Source organism: Mauremys reevesii, linkage group 9 (genome assembly GCF_016161935.1).
Source record: "Mauremys reevesii isolate NIE-2019 linkage group 9, ASM1616193v1, whole genome shotgun sequence".
Classification (NCBI taxonomy): Eukaryota; Metazoa; Chordata; order Testudines; family Geoemydidae; genus Mauremys; species Mauremys reevesii.
The window spans coordinates 1,435,610-1,460,029 of record NC_052631.1 but is presented as its reverse complement, the minus strand read 5'-3'; the positions used below and the strand labels follow the sequence as shown (position 1 = coordinate 1,460,029).

Below are 24,420 nucleotides of genomic sequence, written 5' to 3'. Positions count from 1 at the left end.
CCCACAGACTGACACTCACTGGTGTATCTACGCCTGTCGCTTTAACCGGTAACTAGCTCTCGTCTTCCTTTCTCCTGGTTAGTTTATTACAGGACTGGCTACCAGCGCTGTCTTTGCTGTGAGGTCTACGACACAAACTGCCCTGGGGAAGTGACTGGTCTCTTGGGACTAGGAGCAACCTGAATATTGGGTCATCCTTGGGATAAGTGACTATTTATCCCTGGGTGGCACAACAGACCAGAGCGCCCAAGGGGCCCGTCTGGTGAGACGGTTACTCTGCTTCAGGTGCTCACATCTGTCCTGGGCTGGCGACACTGAATTGTAGAACACGCGGCCAGTCTGGGGTCTTGGCTGTCAGCCTGCCCCAAGCTTGGTGCAAACAGAAGTGAACCGCTCCAGACAGCATGACCCCTCCGCCCCCCACGCATTCGGGGGCCTCTGTGTCCCAGCTGGAGACTGGGGCCTGATTTCCAGACGTGCTGAGCAGAAGAGAGGAGGATTGTTTATTGAACCCGTCTCTGTGCCACCCCACTCCCACCCCTTTGCATAAGTACCCCGGTGCCCTTGGAGCAGCTCCCTTGGGCCTGGCTATTCAATAACTCCCTCCCCACTGACACCCCCGGAAGTGAGGTCACAACCAGGCCCCTCCTGCTGGCAGGTCAGAGGGACACCCTGGATAGCTGCAGCCCTGCAAGTATTTATCTTGGTGACCGCGAGGACGCCCCCGTGCACCGCCAGAACGGGGGATGCAGCATCACCCTGGGAGCAGCTGCACGTTCTTTACTGTGGGAAACTTTGAACTAGGAATAGCATTTAATGAAACTTGAGCTACAACCAATACATAGAGCTGCCTGGAAACCCGTAACAATGTCTCGCGCACAGAGCAGGGGATAAACGAGACGAACAATAACAACCCATCACTCCGGTTGTGACTTTTAATGGCACCAACCCCTGGGGAGAGCTTCGGTCTAAGGCTCAGAACAGGGGTTGTGAGAACCAGCCTCTCCCTCCCTTGCCGTCCCTCCTGGCTCTGCCTGGATGGTGACCCAGACCCTCACTGTGCCACAGCTGGAATTCAAGACCCAGTTGCTATTGTAGGCCAGTCCCCGGCCAGTCGAGTCCCCTTGTGGAGGGAGATGAACTGTTAACCGGTGGCATGCGGCTGTGTCACAGGCGAGCTGCACGGTGCCTTCAGGGTCATTGTAGGTGCACGGGGCCTGGGCTGTCTCTGCCTCTCCCGGGGACAAGGAGGAGTCTGCCGGGCCCGGAGCAGCCAGACACACCAGTTGCTCTTGAGGTAAAGCCGGGAGCGCCCATCCCTTCAGGTGGTCAGGGCTTGTGCAGAAGGTCTGAGAGTTCAGGGGCGCGGACCAGTTCCGGATCCAGCTGGCGAGAGAGGCCAGCCGGCAGTCGCACACCCAGGGGTTGTCCTTCAGGGCCACGCCGAACAGGTAGTCGTTGGAGTCAAAGATCCCCTCGGGCAGCGCCTGCAGGCGGTTCCCAGCCAGGCCCAGCACCTCTAGGCTGAGGAGGTTGTGGAAGGTGTCCCCCGCCAGGGCGGTGAGGTTGTTGTGGTCCAGCTGCAGCGTGGTGAGGCTGAAGAGGTCTCTGAAGGCCCCCGCGGGCAGGTGAGTGAGCTGGTTGTGCGAGAGCACGATGGTCCGCAGCTGGAGCAGGTTGCTGAAGATCCCCTCAGGGATGGTCTCAAGCCGGTTGGAGGCGGCAAAGAGCTGGCCCAGCTTGGGCGTGCCCCGGAGCAGGCCGGCGGGGAGTGCAGAGAGGCGGTTGCCCTCCAGGTTTAGGACGTCCAGGTTCGACAGGCAGGAGAAGATGCAGGAGCGCAGGCTCGTGAGGGTGTTGTGCTGGAGCTCCAGTCTCTGCAGGCGGGAGAGCCCGGAGAAGGCTCCTGGGGGCAGATCCGCCAGCGCGTTCCTATCCAGGGAGAGCTCTTTGAGGCTCCTCAGGGGCCGGAAGATGCCAAGCGGGAGGCGGGTGAGGCCGATGTTGCTCAGCTTCAGCACTTGGAGCAGGGCGAGCGGGTCGAACAGCCTGTCAGGCACCGGGCCCAAGGGGTTGTGAGACAGGTCGAGCACCCTCAGCTCCCTCAGCGGGGAAAAGACTGTGGGGGGCAGGGTCTCTATCTGGTTCCCTTGCAAGTGAAGCGCTTCCAGGCTGGGCGTGCGGTTGAAGAGCCCTGGCTCCAGGGCTCGGAGGGCGCTGAAGGTGAGGAAGAGATTGCGCAGCTCCAGCAGGCTGCCGAAGGCCGCGCTGCTCAGGGCTGACAAATTGCTGCCTGAGACCTCGAGCTCGGCGAGGCTGGACCGCTCCCCAAAGGCGCCCGCTTCCAGGGCCAGGCCCGGGTTGTTCAGGAAAACCAGCCTGGCGAGGCTGCTGCAGTTGCCGAAGGCCCCGCTCCCGACGGCGGTGAGGGAGGTCTCCACGAAGAAGAGCTGAGTGGCATTGCCCGGCAGGCCCTCGGGGATGCCCCAGATCTCCTCCCCGGAGCAGAACACCTTTGTTCCGTCGTAGCACTGGCAGGGGGGCGGGCAGGCCTGGGTAAAGCTGCCCAGCAGCAGCAGGCCCTGGAGACACAGCAGCAGGGCTCTGGGAGACGTCATCCTGCGCTAGAGAAAAACACACAGTCAGTAGCCCCTGCCCAGCCCGTTCCAGATGCCATTGGCTGGGGGGATGGACTGGAAAAGTCACAGAAAGCAGGAGCTCACCAGGGGCTGCAGCCTGTCCTCTAAGTCAAAGGTTGCTCTGAGTGACAGCTGGCTGGGCTGAGCCGTCTGTTGAGGTCGGCTCTTCTCACCTCTGCCACCAGGCTGCTAGGGATCTCCACAGGCTCCCCCCGGTACAGCCACGAGCAATGCCTCTCCCCCAGCAATCCCGGCCTCAGGAGATCTGGGGATCTACTGGCTTCACCCCAAAAACTTCTCCCTGCAGCTCCACAGGGAGCCTCCCCCCGGCCTGGCAGCCACTGGGTGCCCAGCCCCTGCGTGTGGCCCCAAGTCGCGATCCTGCGCACTCACTCCAGGGTCCCATTGCAGGCAGCTCCCTCCAGCCGGGTGAGGGAGGGGCAGGATTTGGGGGACGGGCGGGAATCCCGATAGAGCTGCTGGGAAGTGACCTGCGAGGCAGGTTAGGGCCCCCCCAGCTACGCAGTGGCAGGAGCACAGGGGGCTGAGGCAGGGGCAGGAGCAAAGCAAGGTTCTAATCCCCGTTCTGCCACGGAGCCGTCATGAGGCCTTTGCCAAGGGGCGCGGCTGGAGCACTTCAGGGGGGCTGCGGTTGGGCGTGTGATCCCAGGGAAGTGCCGAGGTCTCAGCCATGCCGAGGGCAGGCTCAGGCTCAGTGTTTCACAGGGAGCTCTGAGCCACCCACACAACTGCTGCCGCCAAAGTCAAAGTCTTCTTTGACTTATCACCTTTAAGTGAAGCAGCCGGCGCCCAGTTGTGTCCATAAGGGCCGTGAGCCAGTGCCCAGGGCCCCGTCCCCCCTAGACCCACCCCGCTCCTCTAAGCAGAGGGGTTTGTCTCTGCCACGTCTCCTTGGCCGCCTGCTCACGCAGTGTTTGTTATTAGAGCCATGTGCTGGGCTGGGAGCAGAACCACATCCGGGCTCTGTGCCAGGAGGGGAGAAGGATCCCTCAGGCCGATTGCTGCAAGGGCCAGGCGCTGCGCTCGGCGACACCGGGGCAATTCCTGGCGAGTGACGCCGAGTCAGCAGCCTTACACCGGGGAAGAGCGCTGGCTGGCCCCACAAGTGTGCATTTGCTGCTGCTGTTTGAAATCAGTGGTGAAGAGGGACTAGGCCTCACGGCTAGTTAACGTGTGTGCGGGCAGCAGGAGGGATTCAGGGGGGTGAAAGTAAATGTCTAACTGGGGTTTATTACCACATCTGAGGAGCACACAGTGAGACACTTGATACGGTTATGAAAATACCTGTTCTGCGACAAGGCGCCTGTCGCTCTTACGTACATAACTTCATTACCCGACCCTTAGTAAAAGGATGTTCTGTAGAATTGGTCTACACTAGAGTGGCTAATGAAAGTTCAGGGGCAGTGAGCCAGATCCTCAGCTGGTGTAAATGAGCTCCAGTGACTCCAATGGAGAGATGCCAACGTGGCTAGATGAACCTCTGCCCCATTAGGCCTGGTTTTATGTGAACGGGCCTCCAGGCATCGCGCACATTCAGTGATGCACCTGCTTTATGTCAGTACCATTCTGTCTGCATTTGGAAATGTGTGGTTTGCGGGTGCACAAGGCACTTGTTTTGCCGTGCATGTGCACAAATCAGGGATTTAGAACACACCTGTAGCAGCATGCATGCACATGTCTGCACACCCAGGTAGGCAGGTACAGCCAGAATCAGGGAGGTCTGTCACAGAAGTGATACACTCAGTGGATTTTTGTAAAGTGGCTTTGCAAACCTTCTATTTACAAGTCACACTTCAGCATCAAACGTTTAGTGAGATTGTAGGGGTGTGTCTGTGCACAGGCAAAGTGGCCTAACTTTGTATGTGCACTGCCAGGAGTGCAAGCACAATGCTCCAATTTGCACATACATCTGGCAGGTTAACTAGCGGTGTTTACATGTCCGTCCAGTAGGACGTGTAAAACACCCTGCACTCTTGTAGCTACAATGCCCAGGCAGAAAGAGGGCTGCTCACAGTCACATTTATAGAAACCAGTTAACATTTCAGACAAACCCACCAACCATTTCACGTTTTCCCCAACCTGCAAATCCGTGGTGGGCTTTGAGTTTTGCACAACGCTTGCTATCAGATGAACCTTCATTCCCTTTCCCAGACCATACTGGGTGAGCTGAATAGCTGCAGCCAACATTAGGTGATATTTTGCTTTCCCAATGCCTGGTCCTAGCCTATATGGAATCAGACAGCGACAGAGATTTCAGACCCCTCAAGCAACGAGTCGCCTCCAGAACACAGCTGTTATCTGCAGTATCCAAAAGCATGCACGAGTTACACTGACGAGATATCTGGCCAACTTCTTCTCTCCACGGCACTGCTGTCAACCTGGAGTGACGCCACTGATTTTATTAGGGAGACTCTGGATTTACACCAGGGCAACAGAGCTGGATTTGACCCACCCTTTTTAGCTCTACAACCCATGCTGTTTTTCATGCAAAGCCAAAAGCAGCTGCAAAAGTCCCCGTTCCTGCCAACAAACCCAGGATCCCAAGCACCTGAGAGGAGTGACAATGCAGACACCTACCGTCGAACCAAGCCAGGCAGCCGGCGCGATTCTGCTGTTTCCTCGCAGGAGGGATTTGCCCCTTCAAACAGCAACATGTTTACTGAAAGGGACACGGAAACAACTGACCGAGCACGTTCCGCCTGGGTGGGGCCAATGATTTCTGCTTGGCATCAACAACATCCTCTGTCCTGAGCGTGCTCTGAAAAGACTCAGTGCGTCGGCGTGAGCAGAGAGAAACGCTTTGCTTCTCAGTAAACCAATGAGCAGCATACCACCACCACTGACCAGCTCCCCCAAAACAAAGGCACTTTCCAGGAGCGGGGACAGCTTCTGGAACACCCAGCATCAGCCCTTTCTAAAAAAATTAGAATGCAACCAGCAACGCTTTTAAATTCCCCCTCGACTTTAATGAAGCTCACTCAAGAACGGGCCTAGCAAAGTGGGTAGAATATAAAAATCTGATGCTTATAGAGCACCTTTCATTTAGGAGGATCTCAAAGCTTTTTACAAACTGCCGGCATGGTGAAGGGCTCTCTCAGCCACCCCGTAAAGCAGCCACCAGTGGGGTGAAATGCAGCAGCTGCTTGACACAACACCGCCCAAAGCTTTTAGGGGAAGAAGTGACCAGTAACTTCTCCTGTTGCTACCAAAGGGGAAATGAGAGGGATGCAGAATGTGACCGTTAGAGACAGAAATCCAGATGCAAACTGCAAACACCCCCCCCCCCCACACACACACACTTTGGGGACGTTCAAATCCAGTCCACACCCCAATTTCTCTGTTAAGGCCTTTTAAACAACTGCATAGCTTGGCCCCGTCTCTAGCCATTAGGAATTGGCCAGGAACTAGCACTAACACTGATGATCTTGCAGAAAGTTCCACAGGATTAATAAACCACCAGGGTTTGAGGGTTTGGTTTTACATCTCATCCGAAAGGCATCCCTTCCAGCAGCGCAGCCCCCAGCGCCAGGCTGGGCATGCTGTCAGAGTCACCATCTCCTGATCAGCCAGCACTGCTTCCTGCAGCCCCCGGCTAGCCTCACATCCAGCCCCCAGGCTTGCTTGGCGTGGGAGAGCAAAGATCTTGGCCAGCTGTGATATGGCCAGAGAGACACCCTGTTCCCCAGGCCCTGTCAGTGAGTCCTCGCTCAAAGGACCCCCTTCAAGGGCCAAGAAAAAACAGTTGCCTAAGCTATCAGGGCTAGAGTTGTATTTAGTAAATCTGGGGGGGTCGCTTGCGGGGAGATGATCACATACCTGAGGAAGTTGTCTGGTAAGGGGCGGTTCTTGTATAGGTGTCACCAGCTGGCTGGATGCCCAGAGCTGCTACTGTACAAAACTTCTGTCATAGTCACATCCTACACTAGCCATCAGGAACTGGCTTTCTAAAGCCAGACTAAGCCCCCAGCTGCGTTGGGTTGTTTAAGTGCCTCTTAGCTCCTGCTCTCTGCGGGGTGAGACCGGGCCACGGAAGGTGGGAAGTGTCTCTTGCTGTAGAAGCAGAAAAAGAAAAACCAGATTCAGCACTTTGTCAGCTGAGTTAATGTGAAGCAACCGCTTCCTCTCAGCTGTGCTGGGCTCAATGTAATTTCTGCCCTGTGGTGAAACCTCCTGCCGCCACTTAACACGCATAACCCAGGTCTAACCAAATGCCCAAGAGGAGCAGTACGGTGAGTCCCTGCTCACTCACGCTGCTGTGAGTCAACTGGAGCACCACTGCCGCCGAGGGCACTACTCCAGCGCAACACTGGTGCAAGCAAAGGGGGATGAGATTCTCCATCGGGACTGGCACGGAGGTCTCTGATCCACCCCACAGCTATCACCTGGCCCTGGCTCCCAGTGAGCTAGAAATGCCCAGGGCCTTCTCCCTGGGTCAGCCAAGCCCAGGCACCTGAGTTTTGTCGCACTCATCGCCTCCTCCACCTGTTTCAGGATGTGTGGCAGATTCTCAGTTGGCGCCAGTGGCCATGGGGTTACTCTGAGCCACACCCGCTCAGAGTGTTCAGCACACTTGGCTAAGGACTAGAAGATAACTCAGAACGTGTGTAGTGCGGCTTGACGTTCACGCCAGGTTATTCGCACATGCAGGCTAAGGCCCCAACCACTCTGGGAGTGACACGGCCACTCACCGCGTCAGTAGGAGAGGGTGTGGCACCTACCGGGCAGGGCTGGAACCGAACGGGCACGGGGCACTTTCACGTGCTTGCAGGAGGTTTTGTACAGCCAAATGCGTGGCTCTGAATAAAACCCGAAGGGCAGGTGCTGTGGCAGGAAAACATGTGACACGGGAGGCCGGCCATACAGTTACAGGGGCCTCAATGGCTGGACGTTCACCCACTCCCTGTCAGTGCCCTACAGCTCCCGGGGTGCCCATGGCTAGTCTTGTGCCAGTGTCAGGGCAAGCAAACCCAGTGGTGCGGTCCCTGCTTACGCTTAATAAAGACATTCCCCCTCTCTCACACCAGCTTTTCTCCCCAGAGAACTGTGCTGACCCCAGTGTGTGAGAAGGAGGTGGTGTGGGTGTGTGTGGGGAAGCAAATCTGGCCCTTTTATATTTCAGTGCTTCCAATAGGCACCAGCAGCACACAGTCTCCTCCAGCCAGTGCCCTCCTGCTAGCACAGAGCCAGGGCAGGATGGCCACCGGCAGCGTAGGGGAGGCAGATCCAGCCTGGTGTCTGCTCTGCCACGGCACCTCTGTATCAGCCCTGCTGGACTCGCTTTCCCCAGTAGGCTGCCTCTGACATGGCCACACAGGGTTCAGCTGCCCCACTGGCCTGGGTGCCAATTGGGGCCGGACACCGCAGGGATTGGGCAGGGCCTCAGCACTCCAGAGGAGAATCACTGGACTGGATACAGTATTTCTGGACCTTCAAAGTGTATCAAGCAAAGCATCATCTAAGCCCTGGTGACACGCTACCCCTGCCTGTCAGCGTGTGCTGTCTGCACAGCTGGGGTGTAAAGCAGTGTGCATGTGTATGCTGGAAGTGTGTTCTTTACGTAGGTTTTGGAGGCAGTGGATATGCCAGCCTGCCCTAGGCAAAGGAACGGTGTTTTGTCTGCCTGTGTCTCCCCTGTAAATTGAGCGCAGAGACCATGGAAGGACATTTACACCTAAGGTAAACAGTGATTAAGCCACCTGGAGAAGCAAATTCACCAGCCCAGGAGGGACACAGCCTGGAGTCTGCACAAGCAGCAGGGGAGAAACCGTTACCCACGAGTCACTGGACACTGAAAGGACGGCGAGGGAACCCCTCCGCTGCCTAGGGGACAGCACCCTGGGAGTGGTGGATGCAGGGCCGGGAAATGCTGGTGGCCTGATGGCAGCGAGGCAGCTGTGGAGGGAAGATTGTAGCTTGCCACAGACAGACACTGAAAGGCCTGTTTGATTTTGTTTGTAACCATTTGCCGTTTCTCTGTTTAGTATCACATCAATCTCTGAGCTTTATTAATGAACTTACTAGCTGTGCTCTTAGCCGTCTCCGTGCTGGTATAGTGAAGTAACGAGTGAGTCCGCAGGGAGCCGAACGGGCTGGCGTGTGTACTGTCTCTCTGGAGACAGCAGCCGTGGGTCAGTTCTGTGGGTCTCCTGGCAGAGAGACCGGACTCTGCAGAGAGGCATCTCGGGGACGCTCAGGAACTGGGTTCACTGAGTGCTACCAGCAAGGCTTAGTCTGGCAGAGTCCTGAGGTGGAGGGGTGGACAGACGGGCGTGGCAGAGAGCTGACAAGTCCCAGCAGAGGTAACACAGCAGCTTACGGGTCTGGGTGTCCTAGCAGAGCGTCACCCATGTCCTGGGTGGAGGGCAGTGAGGGGAACCCTGACCCTTGTCCCCAGCTCACTGCCAATGCTTTCCAGTTAGCCCACCGCCTGGCCCGAATTTTAGCCATAATTAGGGTTTGAAACTAAAATGGGGAAGGGCGGGGGAAGGAATCTGGCTTTGAAACAAAGATCACTGCTCAGGCCAGGGGATGCCTGTTTGACAAAGTGCAGCAGAGCGGGCCCCAGCCTGGGCACTACGGGGCTGCGTGCTTGTTAGCCACACAGGGAACCCGCCCCGAGGAGCGTCCGTGTCACTCGGCCAGCGGCAATAGACACGCAGAGATCGCTGGGGCCGGGGGGGGGAGGGTACCCAGCCCCAGGGAAGAGGACGAGCACTGGGAAGCGAGAGTTACATGGACGCGAGAAGGAAGGACGAGGTGTTCCCAACGTTGCTGACCAGAGCAGGGCCAGCACATTCAGCCCCTGGCTGCGAACGCGAGGAGGAGCTCCAGCAACGCGGGCGCATGACAAGACAGGCGAAGGGCTGTGGTTTGAGGTCAGTGAAATAAAGAGGATGCGCACGAGGGGGAGACACCGAGCCAGGCCCGGGCTGGGGAGAAGCCGTGCCAAAGCAGTGGGGGGCGTGCTTGGCATGGAAAGGGAGCCCAGCTGACGGTGCTATGCCGTTGGCTGAAAGGTGCACCCAGCCCCGCTCTGGGGCAGCGCCAGCCATCAGCCTGGGCGCTTCCCCAGCATTGGGCAGATTTCAATTCCGGTGGAGTAAACGCCCACTGCAGACCCAGCGCATGCCAGAGCCTTCGGCCCGGAGGGGCAGAGTCTGGCCTCAGCGACTCAGGTGTAAATCCAGCGTGAGTGCAGTAAGGTCCATGGGGTTATCCTGGATTTACAGCCGGCGTCACCAGGCTCACGCTCTGGCCCTTGCTTTCCAAACAGTGGGCTTGGAGGTTTTGTTTCACCAGTTTACACTGACCCCCCCCTCCCCCCAACGCTCCCGAGAACATCAGAGGAGTCTCTGACCAAAAGAGCAAGGGAGCTGTTCGGCCTGCTCAGTCACCGTGTGCTTTGGAGGGTGGGGGAGATGCAGCTGCCTGGGGCCTCACGGCAGGCAGCTCTCAGAGTCCGGTGTCTGGAGGAGTGAGAGGCGAGGTCAGTGACCAGACAGAGTGGAGTTTGGTTGGGTCAGTGATATTTTATTGTCACTTAGTCTTCATATTGCTGTAGCACTTAGGAACCTCAGCCCTGGGCCAGGACCTATTGTGCAAGGGGCTGTACAAACGCAGAGCAAACAGAAGGTCCCTGCCCCATAGAGCTCACACTCTAAGTATTGGCCAAGAGACAACAGGTGGATACAGACAGGTCAGTGGGGACGACACTGGTCAGCACGATAGTCAGGGGAGTCGGCTCCGGAGTGGGGAGATGGCTCTAGCCATGGTAGGTGAGGGATTCCAGCCCATACTGGAAATGGGGGGATGGCTGAATGGGGGGTGTCGTGCCATAGCGAACGGGGGAGAGGCAGACACTGGGCACTGCTGTAGGGGTCAGTGTTATGGGTGCTGAGAGGTGAAAAAACAGGAAGGTCCATGCTCCATAGCAAACAGCATGCAGTGCGGGAGCCCAGGGACGCCCACCCCCGCTGATTGCATGGCAGACACACACCGATCCAGCCCAGACCTTGGGCCACAGCGTTTCCGGGGCACCAGGCGTTCGGATTGTGCCCATTTTTTCCTGAGTTTCCATGCAGTATAATTGTTTGCCTGAATTGGGCTGATTGGTTCTGCGAGTTGCTCATGGGTATGGAGCCTGATTCTATGGCCAGCTCTGCCCCAGGGCTGATGGGAGCAGGAGCTATGGAGGGCTGGGGCACCCCCACGGACACACTCGGCCACGACACACCTGTGTCACGGCTGGGCACGAGCCCCAGCAGAGTCAGTGTGCGGCTCCGGGGACCCCACGCCCAGCTGGCCTGGGAGTGGAGCCTGCCCTGTCCTGACAGCAGGGCCATGGCCATCGGATCCCTGCGCACGTGGCGCTGCGGTGCTGGCGGCTCAGAGGCCAGGCAGAGCGTCAGGCTGGCCCTGCTCCTCGCAGGCCCCTGGCCCTTCCCCAGCAGAGCCCTGGACCCTCGCAGGCGACGGAGCTGGGACAGTGAGAGGGACGAAGGGCCAGGGACTGACTGCGCCAACTCCTCCTCACGCGCCCACGGCTCTGCCTCAGAGCTGCTGGGGGAAGCCAGCGTTTGGTGCCTCTGGCCTACGTCCAAGGCCCCGGGCTGACCCCACCACGCAGCGCATGGGTGGAGCTGTGCCACTCATGGGGTGGCCATGGAGAGCCCCTGGAGGGGGGCTTCTTCCTGTGTGCCTAGGCTGGGCCCATGGTGGCACCCACAGGGACCAGGGTGACAACAGGCCTCAGGCTCTGCCTACAGGGCAGGGTGAGGAGGTTTGGGTCAGTCTGTGAGGAAGGCAATTTAGCCCCAGTCACTATAGTCGATGTAAGGCCTACTGGTAGCATATGGACTGAAATCCTCCCCCTCTCCCAGCCCCACACCCACTGGCCGTGCCCTGAGGGGGCGGGGCACAGAGGGGCTCTGCAGTGCCAACGCAATCCGCACAAAGCTTCACGGTGCCCAGCCTACGCTTTGTTCTGCCCCTTCCTTCGCTCCAGGACCACCTGGCTCCTCTTCCTGCAGCTGTAGGCTACCAGCCCCACCAGCGTGCAGAGCACTGCCAGGCAGCCCAGCGTGATGACAGCGACCACCACCCCACTCTGCGTGCGAGTCAGGCCCCACAGCCCCCTCTGGGCGACGCCAGGGACGGCCGGTGGCCTGGTCAGGGACCCACTCGCCGTCCCTACGTTTGGCTGGTTGGCCAGCGAGGGGCTGAAGGGTGTTGGTGGAACTTTCTCTGGAGCCTGGTCAGATGGATGGGCGTAGGGTGACGTTTCTGGGTGACCGAAGGAGGTGGGGTTGGGCCCGTATGTCGTGGCCCCAGAAGAGGCCTCCGGAGAGGAGTGCCCCTCATCAAACGATACGACTGGGGCACCCCTCACGAGGAGCGGCAGGGCACACACGGGCAGGCTGTCTCCCACCTTCAGCAGATTGACTCGGAGCCAGTTCTTCAGCGCCAGGATGCTGGCGTCACAACGCCAGGGGTTGTCGTGCAGCTTCACTTGGCGCAGCTGGGCCAGAGGATCGAGGAGGCCTGCGGGGAGGTTCTCCAGGGAGTTGTTCTGCAGCTGGAGGCCGAGCAGCCCAGTGGCGTTCCGGAACAGGTCCCCCGGCAGGGCACGCAGCCTGTTGTTCTGCAGGGAGATGTTCTGCAGCTTGGGCAGGCCCTGCAAGAGCGCTCCCTCCAAGGTGCGCAGAGCGTTGGAGTGCAGAGACAGCTCCAGGAGCTCGCCCAGGCCCTGGAAGGCAAAGGTGGAGATGGTGCGGAGCTGGTTCCTGCTCAGAACCAGCAGCTGCAGCTGGGTGAGGTTGCTGAAGACGAAGTCTGGCAGGGTGGTGAGCTGGTTATCATAGAGCCACAGCTCCCTCAGCTTGGGCATGGGCCCGAAGGCCCCAGGGGCGACGTCTCGCACCGCGTTCCCGTGGAGGGTCAGCTTGGAGAGCTCAGGCAGGTGCAGGAAGACCCCCTGGGGAAGAGCTGCTATGACGTTGTTGGACAGGAAGAGCTTCTGCAATTGGCCATTGTGCGCGAAGAGCCCGGCCGACAGGCGCCTGATCTGGTTCTGGTGCAGCCCCAGCTCCTGCAGCTCCCGGAGCCTGTCGAAGGCGCCCGCAGGGATCTCACGGAGCTGGTTCTCGTACAGCCTGAGCACCTGCAGCCTCGGCAGCCTCCGCAAGGCCTTGGCCGGGAGGGCGGAGATGCTGTTCTTGGCCAGGTTGAGCTTGGTGAGGCTGGGCAGCCGGTCGAACACCCCCTCCGGGAGGGAATGCAGGTTGTTCCCGTGCAGCTGCAGCTCTTTGAGGTTGCTGAGCTGGGCAAAGTGGGAGGGCTGAATGTGCAGGATCTGGTTGCCCGACAGCAGCAGCGATTCGAGTTTCCCCAAGGTTTGGAAGAGCTCCACGGGCAGCTCTTGCAGCTTGTTGCTGGACAGGCTGAGGTAACGCAGGGCAGCCAGGCCCTGGAAGGCTCTGGGGCTGATCCGAGACAGGTCGTTCTTCTCAATTCTCAGCGCAATCAGCATGGAGACGTTGCCGAAGGGAGCGTCCCCCAGCTCAGCGATGCGGGTGTTGATTATCTGCAGGCTCATGGCGTTCGCGGGGATGGGGCTGGGAAGGTGCGTGATCCCTGCTCCTGAGCACTCCACTTGGGCTGATTTGGAGCAGTGACATTCTTCAGGACACTGCCCGAGCGCCAAGCGAAGGACTTGAAACCCCACGAGCAGCGGGACCCAGCCTGTCAGCGCCATGGGGCCTGGAAGCAAAACAAACAGAGACATTCAACAGCCATGCTTTCCCATCAGCTGCCAGCACGCCAGGCCATCAGTCACCTCACCAGAGAGCGGCTCTTACAGCACCAGGCCTGCAGCAGCTTCTCACCGTGCAGGCCGAGGAAACCAGCGTTCAAGCAGAGATGCCCTGCACTGGCTGGGTGAGATTAGTAGCCACCGGCATCTGGGTGACACACACAGCGCCCCCAGAGACACTAGCAAAGAGTGAGAAGTCCTTAGCGCCTAGAAAGCATGTGGCCTCAGGGGCTGCAGGCTCTACAGATGTGGGCCTTGTTACCCCCACTTCGCAGAGGGGTGGAGAAGGGATGTGGCTGGCACAAGGGCCCAGCAGGTCTGTGGGAGCGCTGGGGTTAAAGCCCAGATCCCCTGGTGCCCAGTGCTGGCTCTAACCATTAGAGAACGCTACCTCCCTTATTAACATCTTTGGGCTCCAGCTGCAGCTGCCCCGCCCCCGCCTCCCCGTGTGCGCTGGGACGACAAGGCAGACGACATTGCAACAGGGAGCTGCGGCTGGAACAGGGCCTTTCATAGAATCATAGATTATTAGGGTTGGAAGAGACCTCAAGAGATCATCTAGTCCAACCCCCTGCTCAAAGCAGAACCAATCCCCAAATCCCTCAAGGATTGAACTCACAACCCTGGGTTTAGCAGGCCTGTGCTCAAACCACTGAGCTATCCCTCCCCCCCATCCTGCAAGGATGCACCAGATTCCCCATTCCCAGGGTGGCAACACGCCGGGAGCCCCTCACCCGCAGCAAGGGCCAGCCACACACCTTCACACCCTGGGTTCAATGGGAGGATGCTAATATACATGGCAGCTGGCACATGGGAACAGATCAATAGCCCCTCTAGCCCTGGAGCTGCTGGCAGGGCCAATGACCGATGCTTCCACAGAGAGTAGATGCACCTGGACTGAGCAGTGCTGCTCTGTGGGAGTTGTACTGTCAGAAATGAGGCGCCCAGAGGCCTAGCTGGCTGGGAACGGGGCCAGAGGATCCTAGCTTGGCTCTGTGGTACGTATTTTGTACACGTTACTAAAGCCAGTTACAGTTCCTTCCCGAGCCAGCCACTTTCCCTGGAGAAGATTCAGGCTGGAGGGCTCGACCACCCCACTGAGGATGCACAGACCTCCCACCCACCCGAGGGATGGGAACGGGATCTCAGAGTGTCAGCCTGGACGAACAAGGGCAGACTGGAAAAAACTGGGAGCAAAGCCAACAAGTGTCTCACACGCAGCCCGGCAGCCCCCGCACCCCACCACAGCTATTAGAATCATTCACAGACTTTTTGCAGCAAGAGTAAAAATTGCTCTGCTCCTGCGTGGTTTCCTGTGCTCCGGCAGAGCAGCGTTCGCGAGCTGTTCCAGCTGGAGCCAGCTTTGGAATGTCTCCAGAGCAGAACCCAGTGGAAAACTCAAACCAGCAGTTCCTGGCATCCAGTCAGGGTTTAGAAATTCAACCAAACCCCAGGACAATTAGGTGAGCAAAGCTGCTAACAATAACACTGGGCTGTTACATAGCCCCCTCCATCCTCGAACAGTTAGTGGAGCTGAATAATTACATCCACTGCATGTGCAATAATAATAGGCGTTAACTGCACTGTCCAGCAGGTTCCCCACTGGAATGAGCCTACGGCTTCCTCTGCCACAACAGCATCTCTGGGGCTGGGGCCGAGCGGAGCTGAGCACAGACACCCAGGCCTGCACACTTGATGGCAATAACCGGAGGGGGTCAGGCTGATGGCTGGAAACTCTGAGCCCTGGTGTTTGCAGGGCTGCCGAGCAGGCGTAATTCCACTCAGAGCTGGGCTTTGGACAGTTTACGAGCCCCGGTAACTGCAGCGACTCCAGCCACTGCACATTCACTGCTCGCTAGTCAGCCCCAGTGGCTCACTGCGCGGGGTGCACGGAGCCCAGGGGATCTTTCACAGACACATCGAAGCTCCGCTGCATGCCGGGACAGGCACCTCCAGGCACCGTGCAGCCCTGGCCGGGGCGAGCTGTGACTCACGTTAAGTGCCAGGCTCTTTGGAACCATTGCTAATGCTCGCAGAAAGCAGCTCTTTGTTCGGGGTTAGCCCTGTGGGGAGACCAAGGAAACGCCTTGGGGGCAAGTTCTCTGGCTTGCCCTGTGGGCCGGTGGCCAGTGACCCTGGGCTGTGGGAGGGAGCCTGCTGACAGAGTGCCAGGATGCTCTCCGGGCCAGGCCCCTTTTCTTTCTCCCTGGGCTTGTTCAGGCCAGCGAAAGGCAGGCAGGTGCTGGCCCCCTGCCAACTCTGGGTCAGGAGCACAGGGCCCTAGAGCCATTCTCAGAATGGGGCCCGGCTCTGGCTCGCGCGCTGACTACACGGGTCCCCAGGTTCTGCAGCACCCCCAGACCTGACCGGCACGGCGGCGGCGGCAGCAGCAGCGAGGGCCACCAGAGGGAGTTCACCGGGAAGGCCACCATGGGCCTTGCCAGGGGGACCCTGGTCTGGGGGACAGGCTGGCTCCTTCCTGGGGAGGAGTGCGGAGATGGGGCTGTGGGGCCGCCCTGCCTGTGCAGGGCCGGGGGCGGGGGATGAAACACACCTGGCTTCTGACCCCCCAAAAACTAGGACATGCCCCTTCCCCCACCTTACTGCAGCCCCGGCGAGGGGCTGAGCAGTGAGCCCAAACTGGCAGATGCCTGCCCTGAGCAGGAGGGCACCCCCCCACCAGGTCCCAGCACGCAGGCCCCAACACAGGCTCAGCGGCTCCAGAAAGGCCGTCCACAGCCCTGGCGCGCAGCTCAGATGGGAAAATCCTCCCAAATGTGTCTGGTTGTGGCCCTGGAGCACATTCCCAAAGAGCCACACCCATGAGGCAGGCCTAAAGCGTCCAGTTGGCGTCCTGAGGAGGGGCCGGCCGGCCGCGGCTCACCCAGGGCTGTGGTGCACTGAGGAGCCTGCAGCTGGGCAGCAGAGGCTGGCCGGCCTCTCCCAACCCACCTGGAGAGAGAGTCAAGTGATCAAAGGCAGCTGTGCGGCCGGGCGGAGACGGAGCCCACGCTCAGGCCCTGCTCCTGGGGAGACGCCTGGCACGATGGCACGGTGCCAGCGTATGGGCTGCCTCGGGATGGCGCGCGGGTGTGAGCACTGGGGTAATCATGGGGCCACTTTGCACTTCTCTGGCACGCCCGGGCTCCTGGCTCTCTATGTGGGTCCGGAGACCCTTGGCAAACCCTGCCCCAGGGGGAGGAGGTGTCTGCGTAGGGCTTGCAGCAGCCCGGCCCACCTCACCTTGCGGGGAGACAGACGCCCTTTGGAGCCCAACCGTTCTCAGCCACGGGGGGCACTGTGGAGCCCCAGCGCCCGTCCCCAGCCCCTGGCCTCCCACACTGGGCTTATGACCTTCACCCCCGCGGGCCACACCCATCACTGGATGGAGCCACGGCCCCGATGCTATCACAGCCCCATCCACCCCCATCAGTTCAGAACTCGACATAGAGGCGCTGGTCCACACAGGGTAGAAATGGAAAGTCACTGGTTGCCCCCCTCTCCTGCTACTCAATCGCCAGCCCCTGGCAGCTTCCCAGGAGCTCTGACCCCTGACTCCAGTAACTCACACTGACACCCCCTTTACCTGCCGAAATGCTGGGTGAGCGTCCCACTGTGGAGCTGGGAGGACTCACTAACTGGACTTGCTGTATCGCTGCCAGGGAAAATATTTGCTCGCAAGAGGGAAAAAATCCCTAAAAAGCCATCACATTTTTTTGGTTTACAGATGGAAACAGTTTGCATCTGAGAACAATTTTGTTTACATCAAGCAGCTTATAAACTTAACCGAGCACTCTGCACATCAAACGGTCTCTTCATGTCACACCCTTTAAAGTGAACTTGAACGATTCAAGCACCAGGTCATTAAAACCAGCTGAAAACTATTATATTCCTTTGTCTTGGTCAGGACAAGAATGTACCTCTGTACAAATGAAGTGCCTGAATATTTTACACACACACACACACACACACACAGTTCCCCTTTAACAATCAACCCGTCTGAAACTTTGATTTTACTTTCTCTTTTCACCCATTCTTTAGGGATTATTATTTATCATGCTTTGATTTTTACTCCTCTTCTCTAACTATTTCTGCTCTCACAAGAATTCTCTAGAATTGGTTTGCTGGATAAGAACAAACCCTCGGAGCTGCTAAAGGAACTCGAAGGCTGGATGAACACACTGCTGTCCCTCAGCCCTGTCCCTGAAGAGCTGCACTGAGCCTGGAGCCAGCACTCTCAACAAAGTAAATGAAAAAGTAACTTACCAGCCCTGTGTCTTGCTGCTCAGATCTCGCAGAGCCAGGGAGATGTTGAGCAGCAGAAAGCCCAGTGCTGCTGTGTGAGCAGAGTGCTATGTCCCCTCCCAGTATTTAAACGGTCTGAATCAATGAATCAGCAACAGGGCAGCGTCAGAGGCTAGAGAAATCATTGGAATAGAAAAACCTTGGGACTATTTCTCTCCTGATGTTCCCAAACCGAAGGGAACGTTTGTGTGAAGAGCTGTAACGTAACCCTTTATCTGAACCCTTGTGAGTCCTGATGCTTTTGTCTGGAGGAAGCAGCGAGCCCTGAGAACTGGATGTTACAACAGCAGAGATGCTGCCCAGATCCCAGGTCCAGGTCACAGGGGGAGAGCTCCCCCTCCCCAGCGGATCACAGACAACCCTCCAGTGAGACACAGAACCACTCTCGCTCCTACACTGAGACTAACCATTTCTGTGCCTACAAACCTGGGACGAGGGGGAGCTAGGCTGACGATTAGCAGAGTCTCATGCTGCTTAGACAGAGCCTTTCCCCACTGACCTCAGCGTGCTGTACAGAGGGAGGGGGCTGCACTTCTCAGATGGGGACACTGAGGCACGGGGAAATTAAGTGTCTTGCCCAAGGTCACACAGGGAGCCAGGGATACAGCAAGGAACAGAGCCCAGGGCTACTGCCTCCCAGCTCTCTGCTGTAACCCCTCTCAGTGCTGCCCCTGCCCACTGGCAGCTTTGACACAGCGTGTGCCCCACTGGAGGACAGCCCCATGCCCCCCATAACAGTGGGAGGAGACACTTACCGAGCATCAGCAGCAGCCAGGGCCGAGGGCGCACTGCTTGTCCAGGCCAGCCGCCTGCAGCGGGGCCCCTCAGGCGGCTCCTGGGCGCCGGGCCGCGAGCCAAGGCCTTTGGGAGCGACCTGCTCTGACCCGCCAAAGCCAGGCAGCCTCGTGCCACTTCCATGTGAGCCCTGGTCCAGCTCGCCCCACGCCTGGCTCCATCACACTCTCCCCACAGCTCCATGGGCCTAGGACAACCCCCAGCAAACCCCTGCTCAGCTCCGCCTCCGGACCCCAAATAAAAAATAATAATTGGAGATATACCAATCTCCTAGAACTGGAAGGTCATCAGAAACCTGTGGCACCTTATAGACTAGGCACAAAGACAGCTTTCTGCAGAGCATGATGACAGACGCTGGATATGTAGTGGTGTGGGGTGTGGTGGGGGCAGGTTTATAGCATATAAGCAATTTATAATATATATTTTTTTTATAGCAAGGTTTTTATAGATTTTTTTAAGATCTGTGTGAGGGAGGTTTGTTCTTTCTCAGGTTTGTAAGTGTTCTTTGATATCATTTTTGTATATTTTTATCCATTTATCCTTTAGAGTCCATTTTGTCTTTGTTTAGAGACTGTCGCAGAGGGGGGGCTGGCATATATGATATGGCATATGGGGCATTATGGTATATTGGTGGACGCGCAGGTGTGGTGTGTGTGTGGGGTGGTCCTGTGATGGTGATGTGTGGTGGGTATGTGTGTGGGCAGTTGGCTGATGTGGGCATGGCATGGCAGGCAATAGGGCGCCACCAGGCAGCAAAAACAGCAAAAAAAGACTTCAAAGAAAAAAACTAAGAGCTCCAGTTCAGAGAAACTGCTGAGCTCCCATCTCATCATAAATTTGACAAACAAAATGGCTAACCAATTACAGAACCAATTTCCCCTCCAGTTTCTCCTCCTTTCCCTCCCTCCTCAGCAGCTCAGCCAGCATCCCTCCTGATTGAACTAACTTAACCTCTGATCTCTGCTTCTGCTCTGCTGCATTGCTAAAAAACCTGCCCCTGAAACCACCACCACCACTGAAGAAAGAGAAGTGGTATTCACCTCATCAGCTCATGCTGCTGCAAGTCTATAGTCTATATAACAGGGATTTTGTTGTTATTATTTATTATGGGGTATGGGTGGTGTCCCTACCCTCAGCCCTGTCAGGGGATGAGGATGAGGATGGAGAGAGAGAGGAGAGATTGATGCCTGTTAGATTCACTCACTCCTCAGGGCACCTGGCATTGGCCTTTTTGTCAGCAGAGAGACTGGGCTAGATGGACCTTTGGTCTGACCCGGTACGGCCTTTCTTATGTTCTTATATGTTCTTATGAGTCCAGCCCCCTGCCTTCACTAGCAGGACCAAGTACTGGTTTTTGCCCCAGATCCCTAAGTAGCCCCCCTCAAGGATTGAACTCACAACCCTGGGTTTAGCAGGCCAATGCTCAAACCACTGAGCTATCCCTCCCCGCAGCTGGAGTGAGTCCCCAGCACACACCTGGCCCAGCAGCCGCTGGTGACTGCACCCCACCCCTGTGCCATGGCGGTCCGTCTGCCTGGCCGGGCGGGGAGTGAGGGACAAAGCTCGGCTGGGGGCGAGGGCAGGGCTATTTGGGGTTCCGTGCAGTACGTGGCCCAGGCCTCAGGCCACTCTTGGCTTTCGAGGAGCTGGCTAAGTGGCAGGCTTGGAGCTAACCACAAAGTGCAGGCTGCAGCCAGAGCCGCGGTCATGGAAAGCTCATGGCCAGCGCGCTCGGTCAGTCCAGCTCACACGGTGCCACGCCTGCAAAATGGCCCTGGGCTGGCCCTGGGGCAAGCGTCCGCCCTCAAGCCCAGCTGTGCTGCTTCGCGGACTGATGGGTGATCACCGGGCCTGATCCCACAAGCTCTCCCTATGAGCCCACCGCCAGCCGGGCTCCGTCCAGGGCACACGAGCAATGGGTTAGAAGGACGAGGCGCTTCCAGCTGGCACACGGAGGCAGCTGTAAAGCTTGTGCTGAGCCCGGCTCAGCACTGCACTGCCATCCGTGAGCGTAGCAGAGGCGCAGCCACGGTAGGGTTCCCAGGCGTCCCGTTTTCGACTGGAACACTTGGTCGAAAAGGGACCCTGGCAGCTCCGGGCAGCACCGCTGACCGGGCTGTTAAAAGTCCGATCGGCAGCACAGCGGGGCTAAGGCAGGCTCCCTGCCTGCCCTGGCGCCGCGCAGCTCCCCAGAAGCAGCCGGCATGTCTGGCTCCTAGGAGCAGGGGTGATCAGGGAAGTGTCACACGTCTGGCCCCCAGCACCGGCTCCGCAGCTCCCACTGGCCAGGAAACATGGCCAATGGTAGCTGTAGAGGCCGTGCTGGCAGGCGCAGACACCAGGCAGAGCCGCCTGGCCGCACCTTCACCTAGGGACCAGACACGCCACCCGCTTCCGGCAGCGGCGTGGAGCCAGGGCAAGCAGGGAACCTGCCAGGTTCTGCCTGGTGTCTGTGCCAGCACTGCCCAGCTGGAGCCCACACCCTGAACCCCCTGCCCCAGATTGGAACCCCGTCCCACACCCTAACTGCCTCCCAGAGCCCGCACCCCCTCCCACATCCCCTACCCCTACCCCAGCCCTGAGCTCCCTCCCACACTCCAAACCCCTCATCCCCAGCCCCACCCCAGAGCCTGCACTCCCAGCCAGAGCCCTCACCCCCCCTCACATCCCAACCCACTGCCTCAGCCCAGTGAAAGTGAGTGAGGGTGGGAGAAAGCGGAGCGGGGCTGGAGTGAGTGGGGGCGGAGCTTCAGGGAGGGGGCGGGGCAGGAGTGAGGCCTCAGGGAAGGGTAGGGGCAGGTTCTGTGCAATTAGAAAGTTGGCAGCCGTACGCCACGGCCTGGCAGTCAGGCCAACCCCACAATGCCCTGACATCACACTGCGATACGGGAACTCGCCCCCAGGACAGACCCGAGTCTGCTCGTCAGTAGTGACGGCCCCTGCTCAGGCCCGCCTGCATGCCCCGTTCTGCTGGGTGCATGAAGGGACTCGCTTCTTTTCCTCGACATGGGGTGGCCACAATTGCTACTCCTGATGCTGCGCGTGTAGCACATGTGCGCCGCAGACAGACAACTAGACACTGCAAGATAAACGGGGGCCGGAGGGGGCGGAACGGGGGGAGCCACTGGAAGAGAAATGGGATCAAGGGCAGAAAAACAGAGTGAGGGGAAAGAACGAGATGAACTCGGCAGAAACTGGGAAGTACAAGAGAGACCAGAGAGTTTGTAGCTGGGGCTGGAAGATGGAGCGCGGGAGAACAGCAGTGCCAGAATCACGGCAGGAGACGTGGCACACGCAGTCACTGCACAACATACCAAGCTTTTTATTCACAGGCAACAGCTGGACTTGGTGCAGAGCAAGGACGGGAGGACACAGAGACACACACGAGGACACAGAGCCCCCGGTGTGCACACGCGTGCTCATGACAGCCATGCAATCAAGGAGTGTGCTTCTGCCATCCTCCAATAAACCGGGTGCCTTCGTCCCTGCCCTAATCAAACGTACGGAATTGCATGGGCTAGTGTCCTGAGCACAGGGCTGGCGGCCTGGCGCTCTATCCCCCACTCTGGCATAGGCTCCATCTGTGGCCGAGGGTGAGTCCCCATCCCCCTCTGTGCCTCAAGGGCTGATACGAGCAAACAATGTCTGGAGGAGGAGAGGCTCCAACGTGGGCTCTTTGGCAAAGGAGGCTTTCGTGTTTTACAGGCTTCCTCCTGTTTTCCTCGGTGGGCAAGGTGGGCTCTTTCCTCACACTCCCTCCCTGCCGACACAGGAAACACCTTGCAACAACAAACAGGCTTCGCTAGGCAGGGGTGAGCCATCAGCTTCCCCTCCGCACCACGACGGCTCCCCGCATTCGGGGAAGTGCTTTCCCCTACCCAGGGCCAATGACACCCTGCAAAGGGAATGAGTCACAGAGCACAAGTACATTGTTGTTAAGACATATGCCGCAGAGGAAGGGCCACTCCAGAGAAGCAGCTGCTTTCCCAGAGAACGTGATTCCTGGAGCCAAACACTGCACCTCTGTCCAGCCAAGGATTCACCCCCGCGCCAGTGCCATGGATGTCACTGAGCTAGTAAAGGAGGATGGAGGAAAGCAGAGATCTATTGGGGAGCAACATCCCCCCTCAAGGCTGCCTGGAATCTTGGGGTCACTGGTCCAATCACCCCCGAGGGGGAGCAGCTGACGAGTCCCTGGCCCTGTCGGGCAGGGTGCTCAGGGGAACTGCAGACACACGCTGGCTACAGACTGTCCATGTTGCCACGTCTGCACGAAGTCGGGGAGAGGACCACTCCGCCTGCCCAGGCTGACCTGGGGGTGCCCCCAACCTCACATCAAAGACAACTCAAGCCAGCCCAAGACAGCAGGTTCTCGGCCAGCACTCCAGCCTCCGCGCCAGGCCAAACCCCAGCTAAGACAGCATGGGCCTTTGGAGAGGAGACGATGCCCGCGTAGGACCCAGCCACGAAGCTGTGCCTAAGCAGCACGCCCAGTGACTGCTCACCCTGAGAACCGCGCCATGGGAGCTGGGTGACTCTGGGATGACACCAACCGAAACAAAGACTCTTGTTCAAAGCCTGCGCGCGGGTCCATTCCTGGGGCTTTGCTCAGGCAGTACTCGCTAGCCGTTTGGATGAGTTATGCTTAATTATACTTTCCAGGCTGAAACTCCCAAACTGCTTACGTGGGGCTGAAACGGAGCAGCCCTTACATTCTTCACAGGGCGTCTGCGTTTGTTCTGCCGCCCAATCCCTTAAAAAAATGAGTTTCCTCTTAATTAAGGCCTGGGCTGATTCTGTGCGTACCCAGCCCCCCGAATGGAATCATTCAGCTCATTGCCACATGAATGAACGTGTCTGAGTTTCCAACACCATCCACCAGTGAATGATGTAGAGAAAGCTGTTTGTTTAAGTGAACACACGCATGCACACGCATGCACACCCCAGAGCGGAAAATGCTTCCCTCCCTTCAGCAGCTATTCCCTTCTCTATTATTTCATGTACATCTAAAGCCCCTTTCCCCATCCCCCGCCATGGATTCGGGGCTCCTTACACGCAGACATTCTTGCACGAGGGTTTGCTGCAGTAGGAGTATAGTTGCCTCAGACCCTTTGAACAGAAGGAAGGGTCAGACCAACTGATGTAGAGTCACAGGGCTCGGTCACCCACCCACCTTTCAACACAGTAATACTCATCCTTTGTTCAGCCATGACCTGCTGGGTACTCCGCTGTGATGCAATTTTGGTTCTTTCCCCACCAGCTGAGATCTGCTGCTTTAGACAAACGCCTGCAGGTGGAGGCGAGTCCTGAAATGCGACCCAATTTACCTGGGTTCTTCAGCACCTGAAGCCTTACCTTTAAATCAAGGTTGGGTGTCAGTTTCTAAAAGATCTGCTCTGGCTCAACCGGAAGTTATGGGCCGGAGGCAGGAATCCTTGGGTGAGAGTCTCACATCTGTTCTGTCTCGCTTTTTACGCCACACGTATCACTGCAGCATCTGGACGCCTTTCAGTCGTGCGTTAATTAATGCAGCTAATCGCTGACACGTTGCTCCCTCAGGCAGAAGCGTGTGCAGCTGGGGAGCGCTTGGAAGGAAGGTGGAGAGCTTGGGGTGGTCCCTTGGTTCCTGGGGGTGTTCTTCCCACAGCCTGGACCAGCCCCGAGGAAGCTCTCTCCTGCACACAGACAAGTTTTGCCTGTATAAAGCCCCACTGGGCCAGAGGAGCAGAGCTGCTGACCGGTCTCCATCCCAGAGCTTTAGTTGATCTTTTAAGTACCAAGGGCCGAGGACATTGGCCCCTTGAAGATGAGGGCTGAGACCATGAACTTGATTCGCTCTTCTGTGTGAAG

General features: G+C 58.1%; 2 protein-coding genes across 5 annotated transcripts; both read right to left on the bottom strand.

Annotated features, from left to right (window-relative positions):
* Positions 1-921: 921 nt before the first annotated feature.
* CPN2 (carboxypeptidase N subunit 2) lies at positions 922-6,069 on the bottom strand. Of its 2 annotated transcripts, none has more exons than XM_039487275.1 (2): positions 5,238-6,069; positions 922-2,624 (listed from the first exon to the last, which is right to left on the bottom strand). In XM_039487275.1, the coding sequence occupies exon 2, from the start codon at positions 2,616-2,618 to the stop codon at positions 969-971; it is 1,650 nt and encodes a 549-aa protein (XP_039343209.1). In that variant the 5' UTR covers positions 2,619-2,624; positions 5,238-6,069; the 3' UTR covers positions 922-968. The 2 variants fall into 2 exon arrangements, with proteins under 2 accessions (XP_039343209.1, XP_039343208.1); XM_039487274.1 differs by having other exon boundaries at positions 922-2,619.
* Positions 6,070-10,179: 4,110 nt separating this feature from the next.
* LRRC15 (leucine rich repeat containing 15) lies at positions 10,180-24,092 on the bottom strand. 3 transcript variants are annotated; one of them, XM_039487273.1, is made up of 3 exons: positions 17,737-17,839; positions 12,057-13,418; positions 11,771-12,012 (listed from the first exon to the last, which is right to left on the bottom strand). In XM_039487273.1, the coding sequence occupies exons 2-3, from the start codon at positions 13,411-13,413 to the stop codon at positions 11,915-11,917; spliced, it is 1,455 nt and encodes a 484-aa protein (XP_039343207.1). In that variant the 5' UTR covers positions 13,414-13,418; positions 17,737-17,839; the 3' UTR covers positions 11,771-11,914. The 3 variants fall into 3 exon arrangements, with proteins under 3 accessions (XP_039343206.1, XP_039343205.1, XP_039343207.1); XM_039487272.1 differs by lacking the exon at positions 17,737-17,839 and adding an exon at positions 23,926-24,092 and having other exon boundaries at positions 10,180-13,418; XM_039487271.1 differs by having other exon boundaries at positions 10,180-13,418; positions 17,737-17,838.
* Between the last annotated feature and the right edge of the window lie 328 nt (positions 24,093-24,420).